At 40.3% G+C, this 13,252-nt stretch overlaps 1 protein-coding gene across 5 annotated transcripts in view; it reads left to right on the top strand.

Moving 5' to 3' along the window:
• The window catches only part of ubr5 (ubiquitin protein ligase E3 component n-recognin 5), a 73,339-nt gene that overhangs the window by 23,732 nt on the left and 36,355 nt on the right, over positions 1–13,252 (top strand). For 3 of the 5 annotated variants that reach the window (XM_037534047.1, XM_037534051.1, XM_037534049.1), the window contains exons 7-17: positions 648–807; positions 2,867–3,016; positions 6,640–6,833; positions 7,305–7,421; positions 8,527–8,637; positions 8,755–8,909; positions 9,299–9,416; positions 9,579–9,763; positions 10,491–10,600; positions 12,402–12,514; positions 12,875–13,018. In XM_037534047.1, coding sequence (XP_037389944.1) covers positions 648–807; positions 2,867–3,016; positions 6,640–6,833; positions 7,305–7,421; positions 8,527–8,637; positions 8,755–8,909; positions 9,299–9,416; positions 9,579–9,763; positions 10,491–10,600; positions 12,402–12,514; positions 12,875–13,018 — 1,557 coding nt within the window. Of the gene's footprint in view, positions 1–647; positions 808–2,866; positions 3,017–6,621; positions 6,834–7,304; positions 7,422–8,526; positions 8,638–8,754; positions 8,910–9,298; positions 9,417–9,578; positions 9,764–10,490; positions 10,601–12,401; positions 12,515–12,874; positions 13,019–13,252 lie in introns of all 5 variants that reach the window. The other 2 variants (XM_037534048.1, XM_037534050.1) reach the window with 1 other exon arrangement.

Here is a 13,252-nt window from a genome sequence, read left to right as displayed (position 1 = left end):
CATACGCTGGCGAATGAGAAGCTGCCTTCAGCTTCGTGACTCTTTGGTGTTTGTCAGTTTCTCGCTGCAGATTAAACATATCAGGAGACCAGCTGGAGTGATTATAAACACAAAAAAAGTCCATTCGTCTTCAAATGATCGATGTTCGTCTTAAATCTTTCTCTTTGCCGTTTCGTTAGCTACTAGCTAGGCGAGGCTTTTATCTGCATTGCTATGGTGACCGGCAGTCTGCGCCGATCTTCAGGGTTAAAGGGTGAATTAGCAGAATCGACTATATCGTGTATACAAAATATGTGCATGTTTTGTAGCCAAAATAAAATGTTCAAATTTAAACACCCCAAAAAAGGCTTGGTGTACTTTTTGTCTATATTCTGTTCTACTCCTGGAGAAAACAGTTTTAATGAGGTCTCCCCTTTTACCCCCAACACTCTTATGAATTTTACGGTTGGAAAAATGTGTTATTAGTGTGCTCCAACAGCATTGCCATAAGAACTACTTCATATGTTAGAATTACTGAAATGGATTCATCCTATTGGACTGGAAATTGTGCTCCAAAGAGCTCAGAAATCGGGCTTCAGTCCATCCGAAAACGCGCAACACTGAAAGTTGAAATTACGTCTGTAATCTCATTTCCTGTCTTCTCTTAGGCCCAGGTGGTTTTGCAGGGAAAGTCAAGGAGTGTCATCATCCGAGAGCTTCAGCGCACCAACCTGGACGTGAACCTGGCTGTGAACAACCTGTTGAGCCGGGACGACGAAGATGGAGACGATGGAGACGACACGGCCAGCGAGTCTTATTTACCTGGAGGTGAAGAAAATTTCAACTACCTTCTATTTGTTCAGCTAAACCACCTCCCTCTAAGTCCCACAGGACCACAGAGCACTTGTTTAGTCTTTTCTGCACAAATGTGCTGATTTGATGGAAAAACTAAATCGTGCAGTGAGCCTCTTGGGCTTGGAGCTCATTTATGCTTGTATCACTATATAGACATCATTGCATCTTCAGTTATAGCTTTAAAAGACTATCAAATTTGCAATTTTCCCTTTAATCCCAGGTATTATCAGTCAGCTGTGAATTTGCTTCATTAGTTTTGCAATGAAACGATGAGTGCGTATACATGCAATCAGTAATCCAATCATAAACCAATTTCTGCAGTTATTGAATTATTCATATGGTCATAAACACCATACGCCAATCTAGAAATCTGATCTGATAAAGAGGCTGGATTTTAGCTCAGTAATCAGATTTCTCAGTACATGTGAACTCTTATTCTGCTTTGTCGGATTTCTCAGTCTGTACATGCACAAGATCAGACACCAGTAAGATATTAAATATTCATCTCCTAGATTATGCATGTTCGTATTTTCAGGTAAAGTGGTGCTATGTTTATTTAAAAAAAAAAAAGCATTTGAGTTCTATGTTACCTTTACGTCATGTGTTTTACTGTAAGTCTGTAGACCCGGAGTTTCCCCCTTATCTGATTGCTCAATTGAATGTGAACGTGTTGATCGAATTACTGACAATCTCATTTTATGCAGTTATAGGATTATTGAATGCGTGTAAATGAGGCTAATATAGCTAAAGAAAAGAAGGTTTACTTTTACTAATTAATAGGATCATGCTCAGTCAGTATCAATGGTTGAGATCAGTTAATAACAGCAGAAAATGCTAGATGGAATATTGGAGGGGAAAAAATAAATGAACGTAATTTCAGCATCATAGATTAGATGGTTATTTTAAGTGAAGAAAGAAACTGTGGTCTAATACCATCTTTATTGCTAAATACATGTTTAAATCATTACATGGTTTAAATTTAGAATCTAAGGCCAGCTTTACATGGTGAAACTTGCATGTTGTGCCTTACCTGCTGTTAACAGTTGCACAAAGCATTTCAAAATCATAGTTGCATGCAGCAACGTTCAGGTACTTCAGTAGTTAGACAAATTAGCAGCTCATTTTTTGAGTGCACTGTATCATTCTTGCTGTATGTCACCCATGAAATATAGTTTATATAATTGTCATCAATCATCTTTGTATTAATTTTCCAGCTGAGTTCACTGTTATTCTTCTTTATCTGTGTACCTGTACACAGAACCAGCATATCAAAATAAACTGAATATCTACGTAAATAAGTTGGCTGTTTAGATAGCTATGCTAGTTACTTGGAGATTGGTAGTAGCTAATGTTACTTACACTAACTTAACTAACTTGAAGCTGATATGTCACTATGAAACTTTCAGTTTAAGATAAAAATATGGATAAAATCACACAGCACTACACTCTCAGAAATAAAGGTAGTAAACTGTCGCTGGCCATCCATCTCTTCTTTCTGGAAAGCTGAGTGAAGCTGTTTGTCCTAGCTTTGAGAAACTGTCCGGAGTGAAACATGCAGAACAAAATAACTTTAATTAAAAGTTTTGGAGATTTGCCGTTCCACCTTAAATGGCGCAGCACCGTTTTACGGTGGAACGGAACATTTGATTTGAGAAGCTGACGAATAGGAAGCCGGTTTCAACCTTGTTTAGAGATGAACACCGGCTAGGACCGCTGACAGTCCGTCTTTGGGACGGAATGAAAAAGGCTGATGTCCCCTTCGCAGACTGGAATGAAACGCTTTGTTGTTCTCTCCTGCTGGGCCAGTACATGGACTGGTGTGCGTAAATCGTTCGAGGCATAAATATTAATGAGTGAAGACTGTTGTGTAACAAGTGTAGGATTTAGGAACTGGCCAGTTTTTACCACCCCCCCCCCTTTTTTTTTTTTGCAAATGCGGGATTTGCATTTGAAGGAGGAGTCAGCAGTGTTTGTGGTTCAAGTTTAGCCACGTTAAGCCAGACTAAGTGTAATTACTGCATGTCGTCCACAGAAGACCTGATGTCATTGCTGGACGCAGACATCCACTCTGCACACCCCAGCGTCATCATCGACGCGGATGCCATGTTCTCAGAGGACATCAGCTACTTCGGCTATCCCTCCTTCCGCCGCTCGTCCCTCTCTCGCCTCGGCTCCTCAAGAGGTAATGGACAAAAGCATGATTTGCGTTTTATTGTTTTATGGCTTTAAGCTACAACCAGAGACTTAAAATATGTATAGAGAGTAAAATGAAAGATATGCTGCTTTTATTTAGATGGAGCCTTTTCACACATCTGGGCACACTTTTTATAACACATCACCAAAAATATATAATATATAAGCTGTTCTCAGTGTGTGTGAAGATGTACCCTAACTATGCCTGGTTGTAACTTTAAGCCAGTCTGTAAGAGCTGGAGAAGATCCTGTGTGAAATAGCTTGTCATCCAAGTGAAGTCAGTGAGGGAACTGATTTCAGAAATAAGGCAGAGAGCAGCGTCCATTCCACACAGGATCTCTTTCAGCATCATGTTGGTTTTTTTTTTTTTTTTGTGTTTTATAATAATTTATAATAATAAATAGCCATGAATCTGTTTGCGTAAGTCAGGAACATGCATGAACTGTGAAGAGGGTAATTCACAGCAGGATATCTCAGCTGGATATATAGGTTGAGCCTTAAGTTCAGTATGTTGTTCAGTAGTCATGTTGTAGTCAGAGATGCCCAAATTTCAGATTTAAGCCATTTTCTCTATGGGAGGGAAAATAAATAGTATTTTCAATCTGCGGTAAACAAAGTTCCAAAGCTGCATACATTTATTTTTCCCTCAAATGTGACTGGCTCCTCTGAATGAACCTTTTTGACACTGTGGAACTGCACTAACTTGACATACTTTGTCATATTATTTACTTCATAACTTTTATATTTCATAAGCTTCATTCAAAAGGTGGGTGTCGTCTTTCCTGTTGAATAGATGGGTAATGTAATTTTAAACCCTTATTTAAAAAAAATAAAATTTTCTACTGAAAGTCGACCCATTTTTTTTTTTTTCACAAATCTGAGCTGTAAACTGGATCTCAGATGGCTGATCTTCACTGTAGAAAAATAATTTGCATAAAAAACAAAGAGCATCTAAGATTTTTGGCTTTCAGCAGTAAATTGTAAGCATATAGCAATATTTTTGATAACACATTTTCTGTTCATTTGAGGGGAACTTCTACAATAGAAACACACATTTATTTCTTGCAGCTACAGAATAATTTGCCTTACGATTTGGGCATGAATGGAAAAACCGAAATACACTGACGAGCGTAAGAGTCAAGTTGAAATGCTTACATTGCTTTATTGGTGGCACCGATACCTGTATCTGCGATTATACTGGCACTTTAACTTGCTATAGGTATCAGTGAAAGGGATACTGATACCTGTGAATGACACCACAATGCTATTTATGATGCTCATGTGTGCTGCTGATGAAAGCATGCCCAGAAAACAAACACATCTGTTTTGTGGGTTGACGAGCAGAAGTAAAAAATGCCCGTGATGCAATTTGTATTGCTGGTATTTCGTGGGAAGGCACAAGACGTGGGTAATGTACCGGTTGGAATTTTTCACAAGGCATTAGTTTCACTGATGTGCCACAAATAATCCAGTTAACATGCATACAATATACACCAATCAGGCTTACTGTATAGGAGCACTTTGTAGTTCTACAGTTACAGACTGTAGTCCATCTGTTTCTCTGATACTTTGCTAGCCCCCTTTTACCCTGTTCTTCAGCGGTCAGGACATCCACGGACCCTCACAGAGCAGGTACTATTTGGGTGGTGCATCATTCTCAGCGCCGCAGTAACACTGATGTGGTGGTGGTGGTGTGTTAGTGTGTGTGTGTGTTGTGTTGGTATGAGTGGATCAGACACAGCAGTGCTGCTGGAGTTTTTAAACACTGTCTACTCACTGTCCACTCTAATAGACACTCCTACCTTGTCCACCACCCAATGAGGAATGATCCACCACCCAAATAGACCCCTGAAGAACAGGGTAACAAAGTATGCAGAGAAACAGATGGACTACAGTCTGTAACTGTAAAACTACAAAGTGCAGCCATATAGTTAGAGGACCTGATAAAGTGGACAATGAGCGTAGAAACAAGGAGGTGATCATAATGTTATGCCTCATTTGGTGTATTACACTAATTATCCCTAACCTGAATGGCTTAGTCAGGATTCTTTAGTAATCCCTTATCTCCTGCTGTGTAGTCAGTGACCGTCTGAGTTCGTCTGCTGTGAAAATGGCTGGGATTGAGACAATTGCGTAATATATGGATGTGTTTTAGCTGCTGCTGGAGCCTTTTCACCCCCATACTTGGTAAAGCTTGCTGGTTTGGATGTTTTGAAGAGATTTGTCAGTTTTATCAGATCAAGGTGTGGGAGTTTTGACTATTTGACCTTGTAATTCACATCTCATTCATAAGTTTTTGTCCACACATATCGGCTTTGGAGCTTGTTGGGTAACCACAGACCATGATTGATCATTTTCGGGAAAGAAAATCCATTAGGGATGCGCTGATCATGGATTTTATGGCCTGTTACTGTTTCTTTACAGCCAAAGGCTGATTTGTGGCCCATTTAATTTGGCTTTATTTTAATCTGAATCTCATACTGTGTGGGCTAAATGAACAATGAAACACATGTCCAGAGGGTTCATTTATTTATTTATTTTATTTATTTATTTTTAAGCCAACCTTAAGAGAAATGATTGGTCTTTGGTGGGTCATACTAACATTTTAAATTTCAGTTTTAAATCAGCTGACTGTTAAAATGACCTTAATCAAATTAAGTGCTACATTGACAGTAAGAGGTGACTGTCTAATTAGTGTGTCATGCGTAATTACCTTATGAAATGTTGTTTTTCCTTATTTTTGCCACATAAAATTGCCCCAAAAAAATGATGGGGTGATTTTGTGCTTTTTGATCAAAAAAAAAAAATCTGCTGATTGATTCACTAAACGCCAGAGACCCTGAACTAATGGCTAATGTAGAACAAAACACATTCACAGATGCCCTTTTAGAAGTGTCCGTTAGCTCTTCTCTTATTGGGTGGACTTTTGGCTTACGATATCAAGCAAGCTGAGAAATCGTGCTTTGTGAAATACCCCCATCCCCCATATTTCGGTGTTGGTAATCCATGCTTGTGCGTATACATGTTTGTGTGTTTGTCCCCCACCCTGCTGCATGGTCACAGACATTTACCCCATAACGAGCCCTCTGAGAAAGGCCCTGCTCTACAGCTCCACTTCAGGGCAGTTGGTCCGAGACCCTGCAGCCAATCTAAAAAATCTCTCCCCCTGCCTTCACTGGACACCGCTGATGCCCAGCCAAGATTATCCCCCCTCCGCCCCTTAATACGACCCCCTGCAGCTGGCTTGGCCAGTCTTGGCTGTAAATACCATTTTTATACCAGGCCAGCCTTGCCTTCTAGCACGTTTTATTTTTCCAGTGTCAGAAAAGAAGTGACCGTCAAATGCTGTGAAAGTGGCTGGGATTGAGGTGTCCACAGTAAAACATGGACTCTGTGGTGTCGAGTGAAGAGAAAGAAAGGAATACAAACAAGCACTTTTTTGCATTTATCTATCACTTTAGGTATTTTCATGTCTTCTGTAGTTAATTAGTACCAAGTTTATTATTTAGTAGTGATAATCTGACTCATTATGAGGGTCTTTCCCAGAGAGTGGCTTACGTGTATCCCACTGGTGTGACCCTATTGCATACCAGTTCTCCTTCTGCCTTTAGAGCGTGACTCAGAGCTGCTGCGAGAGCGCGAGTCCGTTCTGAGGCTGCGTGAGCGGAGGTGGCTGGACGGCGCCTCCTTTGATGCTGAGCGAGGCTCCACCAGCCGGGAGGGGGAGCCCAGCTTGGATAAGAAGAACGTCCCCCTGCAGAGCCCCGTCTCGCTGGGAGAGGAGCTGCAGTGGTGGCCCGACAAGGTGGGGTGCTTTGCTTGGGACAGAGGGGTAGTACACCAAAGGAAGCTACATTTACAGAAAGAAAAATTGCTTTTTACATTTTTCTGTATTTATTTTTGCTTTTTAATGTATTTTTAACTGTTCTTTCAAAACAGTTTGAAGCAAACAGTTAAAAACCAGCATTGTTGTGTGACAATTACCACAATAGTTGCTTTTCTTTTTTTTTTTTGGTAACTTATATGCAGATATGACTATGTGGAAAAATAAACTGATGAAGAAACCTGTTTTGGTTGGTTTGGGTGAAGTGTGTTTACTTGGATATATTATCGAGCAAAATGTTTTCGTCACGCAGTTTGATTAAATGTATTATACATTTCTATTAATCATTAATTTAGTTTTTCTGTATTAAGAATCTTTTGTTGCACCCATTTTATTGATATGTTGTAATAATGGATGTCTATCTGTATTTTCTCTCTGTTAATGCTCTTGAAGGACGGCACAAGGTTTGTGAGCATCGCAGCCATGTTTTCGGAGCTTGTGGCCATCAGCTCTAAAGGAGAACTGTACCAGTGGAAGTGGAGCGAACCGGAACCGTATAGAAACGCACAAGTAAGAGTCTAAACATGTTCAGGATTCAGGAAAGTTACCCTGATCAGTTCCCTTTTTTGTGAGGAGTATAGTGTTGTGAGGTTGCGTCAAAATCCTTTTCATACTGCATTTTAACTTACAAGTTGATGGCACACAAGTTTAGAGTTACTAAATGTGGGAGAAAAAATCACTCACACACTTGTGTCTGTGCAAAAATCTTTAAAGTGCATGTTTATGAAATTTTGAATTGGGCCATTGAATGTACTTCACGAACTTTGCTGAATGTCAGCGGACAAGAAATCACTTATTTTTTGTTGCGATATTTTCTGTAGCTAATATCTTTAGCAGTGTTTGAGTACTGGTGCCAGAAATGTTTAACTGTGGCCCAATTACATTTATTTTTACACCTACCCCTTGTTTTCGAGTGCCTCCTTGCCCCTTGGAACGGAGTTAAAGGGGTAGTAGTTGAAATCTTCCCTACGAAATGGGACCCTCAAATTAAAAAGAGCATTACCTCATTACTAGTGCCGCTCAGTAGGCGACCCTGTGAATCTGCAGTGACAGCAGAGGAGGGTGAAGTTCAGCTCCTCATTGCTGGGCTTTAGTTACATTTAGGCCATCATATGCTTTTAAAGAGGGGGGCAAGTATATATCACCCACCCCTAATTCTTCAGTGATACAACCTGAAGTCAGTTATTCACCAGCTTTTTGTTTGAATTTTCCTGTTTCACCTTAAATGGTGCAGCAGTTCTGACTCCTGAGGCTAGCTAGCCAACAAGCCATCAGCATACCACTAGCAGGTTTATGCTTGTTATGAGTAAAATGACCATAATACATTGATATGGCATCAAATCTAAGATAACACAATGCATTTTGTTATTTTTAACAGAGGAAATCATCATATTTGTGGGTTTGTTTGGTCTAATGCTCAGCAATCTTGTTGGGCTCTGTTTGGAGTGTCTCTCTAAACTCTCCCCCCCACCCCCCACCTACCTATTTCTGTAAATTTGCCGATGTGGTGGTTTATGGGTACTTGGTGTAAAGCTCCTGCCGGAGGTAGTGGTGATGCGGCTGATATCGTAACTATGGAAACTAACAGATTTGTCCTCTTTTTCCTCTTTTGCAGAATCCTTCCATCCATCACCCTCGTGTGTCCTTCCTTGGCTTGACCAATGAGAAGATCACTCTGTTGTCTGCCAACAGTATTCGGGCCACTGTGGCTACAGAGACCAACAAGGTCAGGCTCCTTTTTCTGTCTGTCAAAGTGCTGAACTGAATTACCATACAGATGCTCTCACACATCCTTAGCATCTAAGAACTGCAAAAAAAATAAAAATCTGAAACGTGTGTGTAGGTGGCGACGTGGGTGGATGAAACGCTGAGCTCGGTGGCGTGCAAGCTGGAGCATGGCGCTCAGACGTTCCCTGAGCTGCAGGGTGAACGAATCGTCTCTCTGCATTGCTGCTCACTCTACACCTGTGCCCAGCTTGACAGCAGCCTCTACTGGTGGTGCGTTTTTCACTCTCACTTGTCTTTCTTTTTATTTCTTTCAAACATTTTTTTTTTTTTCTTCCTTTTGTCCCACTTTTTCTTAATATCTTTATTTGGTTTTGCCATTTCTTTATGAATAATATTGTAATTTATTTCTTTTATTTCTGTTTTTGCCTGTTATCATCTTTCACCTTTTTTTTCCATCTTTCTTATTCTGCCTCCCCCTTTTTTATTCATTCCTTCTCTCACACTTTCTTCTTTGTTTTTGTTCTCATATGCTTTCTTTCTCTCTTGCATGCTCACTCTCTCTCTAACACTGTTTATATGTCTGTAACCTATTCTTTATAATATGTATATACGTTTTCTTGACCTTGGAGCTTTTAGTAACTGCCTCCTTTTTCCTGTAGGGGCGTAGTGCCTTTTAGTCAACGGAAAAAAATGCTTGAAAAGGCCAGAGCCAAGAACAAGAAGCCAAAGTCTAGCGCAGGAATTGCATCAATCCCTAACATTACAGTGGGCACTCAGGTGAACTCACTTCTTGTACTACTCACTGGTTTAAACAAATGTTTTTGGTTGCAAGAACATCTTTATTGTGCTAAAGACCAGCAGAAAATTATCACTATAAATCTGTCTTGTCTGATATGTCTGAAAGTTTGAGAGTTTTTTTTTTTTTGCCCTGTTTTGCAGGTGTGTTTGAGGAATAACCCCCTCTACCATGCTGGTGCCGTGGCCTTCTCAGTCAGCGCCGGCGTCCCCAAAGTGGGAGTCCTGCTGGAGTCTGTGTGGAACATGAATGACAGCTGCCGGTTCCAGCTGCGTTCTCCAGAAAGCCTGAAGAGCATGGAGAAGAGCACTAAGGCCCAGGAGACCAAGTATGCCTAAGCTGCATGACATGGACACTGACTTCGAATCCCTAATAAAATAATATGAGAAATGTAGCATATTAGCTGGTATATAATGAAGCAGTTAGCTATGAGAGGCCATGCGATACTGCAATTTTATCGGAGGGATGTTCTTAAAACTCCCTTCCCTGTCAATAAAATAAACAGTGCACAGCCTCAAGTGGGTTATTGCTTTTATAAAATGGCGACCAACATAAAACATAACACACACTCAATAATAATCCACATAAACACGTGTTCCTTCAACAAATGTAGTTCCATTAGAGTGCAGTATCGTTGCCAAGCAACCATGGACCACTGAAGGAGGAGAATGTTTGGTCACCCGTTGCTGTATATTGTGACTTTTTTGTAAATTATTTAACTTTTATAGTATAAAAAAGAACATAAAACAATTTAATGCAGAAACCTTCCCTTTGTAAGTACTTGGCTGTAGAGGCTTGAAAATCTAAACTTTCATAGCTGGAACACGGAACCGTTTGGGATTTAGCCTGGGTTTGACACGGCTTCTGACAAAGACGTTTGAAATGTGTAAAACATTCAAGTGACCTTTTTAGACTTTTATACTGTCGTTTTACAATAAATCATACCGTAAGTACTTTAATATCACAGGCGCACACTTTGACTGTGTACTGTCCTATTTTCCATCCAAAGGGGTTGTTCTGAGTTCTGATGGTGTTGTTTGTGTCTCTCTTTACAGGACCGAGAGTAAACCTGAACTGGTTAAAACTGAGATGGGTCCGCCACCATCGCCAGCCTCCACGTGCAGCGATACCTCCTCTATTGCCAGCAGTGCCTCACTGCCATACAGTATGTACTTCCAGCCTGTTGATGTAAATCATACGGCTGTTGTTGAACACCTTCCAGTTCTTACAAACCATACTGGTAATATTTTAATGTCTAATACAGTCTGCTACAGAAACTTAAGAGTAAGAATGGTTCACATTGGTGGTGATGGGAACCAGAGGAAGAAAAACTTCCTCACTAAAAGTTGGATAAAATAAGCTATAAAGAGGTGGCTAATCATAGGTGGATATCAGAGACCTTGCTTTTGCGAAGCTTTTGAGAGAAGCTTTTGGCCTAAAGTTAAATAAATTAAAGTGTCTTTAATTCATGTAGAGGAGATGGTGGAGGGGTACATGCAGGGCCCAATGAGGCAGAACAGTCCCCACATTTTTCTCAGGTTTACCACCAATTTCTAATCAACGTTACATATAAAAACTCCTGAGACATGTAGTTTCACTGGAGGTTTTGGAGAGTACAATTAAAAGTTAATTGCATGGTAGGGGGAAAAAAAGTAAATAAATATATTCTTAATGTTTGAGCACAAACCCTTTTAAGTGTTCCCCTACAGCTTTAGGCATATTTTGGGCATTTCTTAAAATGATAACATGGCTAACAAGGCATGATCTCTAATGGAGAACAGTTATCGTTCTCTCGTTTCAGTTATCAGCTCCTACTGGCTGTCTATCTTTATTAGCAGTGTTAGTGCTGTTAGGTAGGGGAAAATTTTGAACACAAGCCCCTGAGGTGCTCTGTAAAAATGTCCTGGCCTACTAACACCGACCCTGGCGTTACTCCAGTTGCCATTAATTTCTCACCAATTATATCTGTGCCCGTTTTTTTAGATTTCATTCTCTTACGCGACTTAAACACTTTATGGCTGAAGTGGGACTAAAAATAGTTAAAACATTTTATTAATAATTCAGGTTGTCCCATATTTTTAGTAGTATAATTTTTGCAGGTTTGCTCGTGTCTACACAAGTTGATCTTCGTTAGAGCATCAGAGAAGCCACACATTCTCTCTGCTTATCCTCTTTTTTTTTTTTTTTTTTTGAAGTTGAAGTAAAGGTCAGACTGGGCAAAATCTTCAAGCTTTTCCCCTTCAGGGATCCAGTACACAAGTTTTACCCAGATTTTAGCCCTGATTCTCAGTCTGAGCTGGTGGGCTCTAGTTTGCTTATTTTTGGGTCAGTTGGAGTCAAAGTTGGAGCGAGTCCAGTCGTGTATAAGGGGCGCAGACTCAGATTTTTGGCCTTCCGATCGTGTTTCAGAGCAGTTGGAGTTTGAGACATGTTTTATTTTTTTGACCCAGCCAATGTAAACTGAGAGCTTGACAGAAGAAAATACAACAATTAAGCAAAGAAAAATGGTAAAAAGTCTCTCGTGTGGGGCGAAGCTTTCTAATGAGCTGCGTTTAAGGCACGATCACAAACTTTATGTACATTTAAAGCTTTAAAAATCCCAAACTGATCACATTTTTAAATCTGTGATTCTCACTTAAACATGTTTACCTGTTGCTGCTTTGCTGCATCAGTGCAAACGCAGAGAAAACGGCGAGATGCTCCGTATTTGTTTGCTTGTGTCTCCTCATAACGGGAGAACATAAGTTTGTGAGTTCAGTGACAGCTTAAAGGTTGAAGTGTGTGTGATTCATAATTATTTAGTGCGTCACCCCCAATATTTTAGTTGCCCAAAAAATTTGTGAAAACTAGTGTGAGATGTGAGACTTGAATGGTCATGTAGTGAACCCAAGGCTTAAGTGCAGATGAAGTAAAGGCTGGGTTGGTGGACTTCGTTGGTGTCTTATGTGCTATTCACTGTGCTGCAGAGCGGAGGCGCTCCACACCGGCGCCTAAAGAGGAGGAGAAAGTAAACGAGGAGCAGTGGCCTCTGCGAGAGGTCGTGTTCGTGGAGGATGTGAAAAATGTCCCAGTAGGGAAGGTATGTGCACCAGCAAGCTGCTCCCGCCCGGTGCTGTGGAGACAAATGTGGACAGCGAGGGACTTTTATTTATATTTTAATTTCACTTTATATGTTCATTTACCCCCTATAATCCTTTCGAGTGCAACTTGTGTGTGTGTGTGTGTGTGTGTGTGTGTGTGTGTGTGTGTGTATACACACACACACACACACACACACACACACACAGTTAATAATGTAATTTTTTTTTGTCTAAAGTTTTATCGTAGAACAGTAAGAAATGGAAAATGTTTTGCTGTTTTGTCTGTTTTTCTCTTGTTTTCTGTGATGACTTCTTGCTGTGACGCCACATTTGCAACGAATCTCTCTTTTGAACTCAAGGTGCTAAAAGTCGATGGTGCATATGTTGCTGTGAAATTTCCAGGGACGTCGAGCAGCGTGAGCAGCCAGAGTGCAGCTCCCACTGACTCTGACCCGTCCTCACTACTGCAGGACTGCAGGCTCCTTAGAATAGATGAACTACAGGTACATACACATGCTGCTGTTGGACATTTCAGTTCAGTTTGATCTGAATTTGTGAGGCATTATTCAAACACTATTCAAGGAAAATACCACCAACCCACAGAAGTCTGGAACTGGGAGTTTAAGTGCACAGATTCATTTATCTTTAATCAGTATTTCACTTATGACTCTATGACTTTATATGCTGAAACCTTTTGAAACACATTTCATTACTTCACTAGATATAAAAAAAAATGA

Source organism: Pygocentrus nattereri, chromosome 24 (genome assembly GCF_015220715.1).
Source record: "Pygocentrus nattereri isolate fPygNat1 chromosome 24, fPygNat1.pri, whole genome shotgun sequence".
NCBI lineage: Eukaryota > Metazoa > Chordata > Actinopteri > Characiformes > Serrasalmidae > Pygocentrus > Pygocentrus nattereri.
This window is presented reverse-complemented; position numbering and strand designations above follow the sequence as displayed.